This window comes from Octopus bimaculoides, chromosome 8 (genome assembly GCF_001194135.2).
Source record: "Octopus bimaculoides isolate UCB-OBI-ISO-001 chromosome 8, ASM119413v2, whole genome shotgun sequence".
Lineage (NCBI taxonomy): Eukaryota > Metazoa > Mollusca > Cephalopoda > Octopoda > Octopodidae > Octopus > Octopus bimaculoides.
The window spans coordinates 97485616-97490947 of record NC_068988.1 but is presented as its reverse complement, the minus strand read 5'-3'; the positions used below and the strand labels follow the sequence as shown (position 1 = coordinate 97490947).

Here is a 5332-nt window from a genome sequence, read left to right as displayed (position 1 = left end):
ATATATATATATATATGCAAATGTATATAATATATATATATATATATATATGCAAATGTATATAATATATATATATATATATATATATATATATACACACACACATATACATTCATACATACTTTCGAGTGGGTTTCTTTTTTATGAGTTAATCTCTCCGAAATAACCGATCTTTACAGGTTACATTAATGCATACGTCTGTGTTTCACGCTTATGAAAACGAGTGTAAAAATGTTTACATGCCAACTTGTATGCACACATACTCACACACACATACTCAACCCCAAATATACATATTTATACATTTATAGAGAGATTGATGTAAACATATGCATAAACTTATACTAAATGTTTTGAGCTTGTTCCTGTGCATGCATGAAAGAGCGCGTAAGTTAATAAACAAAGAAATATATACATTTGCAGACATGTGCAGGTGTGAAAGCCATAATGCACACATACATATGCATGTACTTATAAGTACTAACGTGCATATATATGTGTATGTGTATATACATATATGTGTTTCTGTGTGTGCACGTTGAGACAAAAAGTAAAGATATATAAGTTGACATATAATTTTTTTTGTTCAGATTCTATTTATTCATACATTCATATGATTTGTCATTCATTCACCAACGTGCACAAGACATTTAGAAATTCTTCAAAGAAAATGGTATTACCATTATATTTGCTGATGAGTATCATATATATATACATATATATATATGGATAGATTGAGTGATTTTTTTTTTATTCATCGCCGTTGTCAATTTTTTTGTTTTTCACTCTGTTTAGAGTTTCAAGTAGTGTCTCAATGGTTGATATACGTCGAGTATATCGAGAACGTCCGATAGGCGTTAGTAAATGTATTTGTTTCAATATCGTCACTTTCTTCAAAGAAGTCCTGATCAAAACTTTGGTAAATCCTATTGTCTTACTTCTGTTTTTGGAAGGAAGTGCAGAAGGAGTCCTTTGAATTATGAATGAGGTCCGTTTTGAATAAGGATATTGAAAGAGAGGACATTAAACGAGAAGGATACAAAAAACGTAAACAGAAGAATGTAGAAGAAAAGGAAGTGTAAACAAGTAGAAAAGTGGAAGGAACAAGGAAGAAAAGCAGACATTGAATGAAACCGCTGTCTTTTCATCAGGATATCGACAACAAGGCGAATAGCAGCAGCAACCACAACCTAAACATTGTCAACAAAACTCAACATATCTCAAGGTAAGACGACAACAGACATTCTTCATATATGTGTGAATTGTTTGTGTGTGTACATAAACATGTATGTATATATATGTGTGTGTGTGTGTGTATATATATAATGGACCTATGTTTTGTGACAAGTTTTTCTTAAGCATTTTGTTGTCCATATTTTTGTTGTAGCCTCTCTTCGCGGTTGTCAACGATGGTTGCTGCTGTCGCTTAGAATAAGTTTTGTTGTAAACTGTTTCTGTTTTCTTCTTTTGATTTTCATCACTTTTTTTGTTTCTGTTTTGTACATCAGTTGTTTACTTGTTGTATTCCTTTATTTTTACTGCTTCTACTTTTAATTATGTTTCATACAATGAAATTTTCAAATGACCATGTGTGTGTGTGTGAGTGTGTTTTTCTTTCTGTGTATGTATTTATAATTTAGAGTCAGTACTAATGGTAGGTGGTGGCGAACGCTGTCACCGAGGCCATCCGGCTAAACCACACGTTTGTAAATAATGCCTGTATTTGTCAACATCCAATGGGTTGACAGCAAAAGCAAACGGGCTACTGAAAGCACTGGTCGCCTGTCGAAACATGTCGATGCTCGCGGGCCGAAATGCTGGTAAACCACTTGGCATTGACATTTGGACAGTGGCTGGCGACAAATCAGTTCGGAAACAGGTGAGGGCTGTCGGTTGTGTTTCGAGGTTTAGTTTGCCTTCCGATTGTTTACCGATAATACTGTCGATTGAAAATCCGTTCTTGGCCGTTGGAGCCGGTGGTTTCAGTTCAACTCCGCAGTTTGCAGCAATGCTCTTGGCTGCATTTAGTAAACTCGTTTGACTAGGTGACGTGGAGAGGCCCAACGAAACGGGCAGTAGCGTTGATGTCCTGTTTGCATCGGCGCCGCCGTGAGCAAAGAGCGGGATGTGGGGGCTGACGTGAGACGTGTGGTACGGTAAGCCCATAATTGGGTAGGGCTGGAAGCGATGGTGAGGGTAAAAAGGGTCTCCGCCGGACATGAAAGCCGCTGCCGCTGCCGCCGCCGCCGACTGTTGAACGTCCGGTGTCTGCCTTTTGTAGCGTTTTCGGCGTCGCAAGAAGCTACCATTGTCGAACATGTCCTCGGAGGCGGGATCTAAGGTCCAGTAGTTTCCTTTTCCCGGATTTCCCGGTTCGCGAGGTATTTTTACAAAACAGTCGTTCAGTGACAGGTTGTGTCTTATACTGTTTTGCCAAGCCGGGAATTTCTCTCTGTAATATGGGAAACGGTTGATTATGAAATCACATATGGCAGACAGTGTAAGCCTTTTGCGAGGTGATTGTAAAATGGACATGGTGATGAGAGCAATGTATGAATAAGGAGGTTTCACTAAATTCGAACCTTTGGTCGAGGACGCCAGCGGCACAGAAGGTGACGGTGTCCGATCCCCATCAGTGTGATGTCCATTCAGATCGTCTTCGATTTCTACTTTGTGTTTGATTGGCGGCGACACTGTATTGTTGTCTCTTTCCGTGTGTCTCCCTATGTGGTCAATGTGGCTAGCAATACCATTCATGCAGTCGAAAATGGCCGCCGCTGACGTTGGGGTCGTCGTCGTTGTTGCTGCTGCTGCTTCTGCTGCTGCTGCTGCTATTGTCGTTGACACAGACGTTGTTGTTGTTAATGTTGTTGGTGGTGACGGCGTATTGCTTCTGTTGTTGTTTGTTGGTGATGTTAATGAGAGGGACGATGCCATTGCCGCCGCCGCCGCCGCCGCTGCTGCCGTTGATGACAGTGATTGTGATGAGGATGATGGTGGGGAAGATGCTGATGGAGAGGATGATGACATTGATGGTGAAGAAGACGCAGTATTCGGTGAGGTATCTAAATCTGAGAGGGAAGGTTTCAAATCTGGCGTCGGACAGAAACCGTCAACGTCAATTGGAGCGTCATCTAAGTCGTCATCACCGTCGTCTACGTCGCCGTCAGCATCGTCGCCGTCGCCCTCGTCATCTAAGTCATCATCATCGAGGTAGTCGTCGTTCTCGTCAACGTCGACGTCAACATCTACGTCGACGTCAACGTCAATATCGTGTCTCATGTCGTCTTCCAGTCCTGCAGTCGGCGGCAACGACGCGAGCGGGGAGGCTGGCAACGGAAACACCGTCGGAGCTGGCGTTGGCAGAGGCAGAAGTGGTGGCGGTGAAGACGTTGGAGCAGGTGGCGTTGTTGGGGACGAAGATGACGGCGGTGACGTTCTTACATTCGTTGTTTGCAGTAATGGTGCAGATGAGGATGGTAGGACAGGTGGTGGTGGCGATGGTGTTATTGACGGCGACTTGCATTCACTGGGACACAGTTTCGAATTACTGCTGAGACTGTGCTGTTGTTGTTGACCATGTTGGTGCTGTTGGTGATGGTGGGGATGGTGGCGCCGGTGGTGGTGATGATGATGATGGTAGTGATGGGCGTGAGTCTTGTTCTTCGGATTGGAATTATTACTGTTGTTGTTGTTATTGTTGTTGAGGTGATTTTGGTTTAAATGACCATTCCGTCCGGCAATAACATTATTGCCGCTGCTGCTGGTATTTTTGTTGCTGCCGCCGCCGCCGCTGCTGCTTCCGTCACTGCTGTTGATCTTGTGACTGCTTCCATTGCTGCTGCTGCTGCCGTTATTATTGTTGTTGCTATTGTGATTGTTGCTGATATTAATACTACTGTCAATTTGGTTTTGCTGCTGTAACTGCTGCTGTTGGTTGTTGTTGTTGTTGAGGTGGTGGTGATGTTGGTAGTTGTGATGGTGTTGGAGTGGTGGTTGCTGCTGCTGCTGGTGGTTGTGGTGATGATGGTGGTGATGGTGGAGATGGTGGTGAGGATGGAGAGGATGACTTTGATCTATGTGGTCCAAAGGTGACAACGGCGGGTTCGAATCCAGATGCAGACCATTAGACGTGCCGAAACTTGTTATCCGAGCCGGCAGCGACGACGATGACGACGAAGACGACATTCTTAAGGTGGAGGTGGTCGTGGTTATGTTTTTATTATTGTTACTGTTATTGCTATTGTTGTTGCTGTGGTGGTTGTTGTTCTTGTTGTTCTGCCTGGAACCAGGGACGATGTTAGGGAATGCTTGTTGTTTATCCGGTACCTCATCTGCTGTCTCCCTTGGAAGGATAGATTTCATATCAAACCTCATCATACAAGAACGAGTGAAATTGAAATAATAATAATAATAATAATTTCTTAACAAAGGCACAGGGCCAGAAAGTTTGGTGTAAAGAAAAAAAACTAGATCAGCCCTCTTATGAATGGACAGAGCGATGGCAATGGGTACGGAAAGGGGCCAAAAACATCCAAAAGTATTTCTTAGTTATGTTCATAGATTATTATTATTATTATTGTTGTTATTAGTAGTAGTGTCAGTGGAGGAGATGGTGGGAGGAGAAGTCTGTGTCGAAAGTTTTGAAAGAGTAACTTTGAAAATGGAGGAAGAAGAAATATATTTCCGGTAAACAGAAATCAGAAATAAGGTGAATGGAAAAGGAAGTCAAAATTGTGGGTTCGATTCAAAATGTGGACGATAGTCTGTTAATATTTGTATTGTTTTTGTTGTTGCTATTGTATGTATGTGCTATGAGACTTTTCGAAATTATCTCATGCGTTTATACAGCTTGTATATGTGTGTGTGTACGTGTGTCTGTGCAAAAGGTGCGACATAGACGTGAATCCTCGCGCTTTTGAACGATAAACAATCTTATGTGATACCTTCTTGTTCGCGTTCTTGCTGCTGTTGTTATAATTAGTATTGTTGTTGTTGCTGCTCTTGTTTTCCGTAGCAAAGTTTACGTTCGAGGTGGGAATTGTTACTATTGGTACTTCTATTTCTGTAGTAGTGGTAGTAGTACAAGTGGTGGTGATGGAGGTTATTGTTGTTTTTGTAGTAATTACTGTATCATTCGCTTACGCTGTGCTCTGATGTCCGCTTTCTCTCTCTAAAATCTCTCTTTTAATTAACTGAATCCTAATCATTGAATAATCTGCATTATAAGCACTAATCCCCATTATCACCACGTTATCTTTACTATTGTACTCGATAGCATCATTGATAACATCGATGTAGTGATAGTATCTAGCAATGTCGAATTTTTCAT

The 5332-nt window shown here is 41.7% G+C and overlaps 1 protein-coding gene across 4 annotated transcripts in view; it reads right to left on the bottom strand.

The window, feature by feature from the left end:
• Nucleotides 1-576: 576 nt before the first annotated feature.
• Nucleotides 577-5332, bottom strand: part of LOC106872559 (homeobox protein 5) — a 33029-nt gene continuing 28273 nt past the window's right edge. For all 4 annotated transcript variants that reach the window (XM_052970296.1, XM_052970297.1, XM_052970298.1 and 1 more), the window contains exon 2: nucleotides 577-5332. This exon is cut by the window's right edge and continues 220 nt beyond it. In XM_052970296.1, the coding sequence (XP_052826256.1) occupies nucleotides 1675-4380 (2706 nt within the window). In that variant the 5' untranslated portion in view covers nucleotides 4381-5332 and the 3' untranslated portion in view covers nucleotides 577-1674.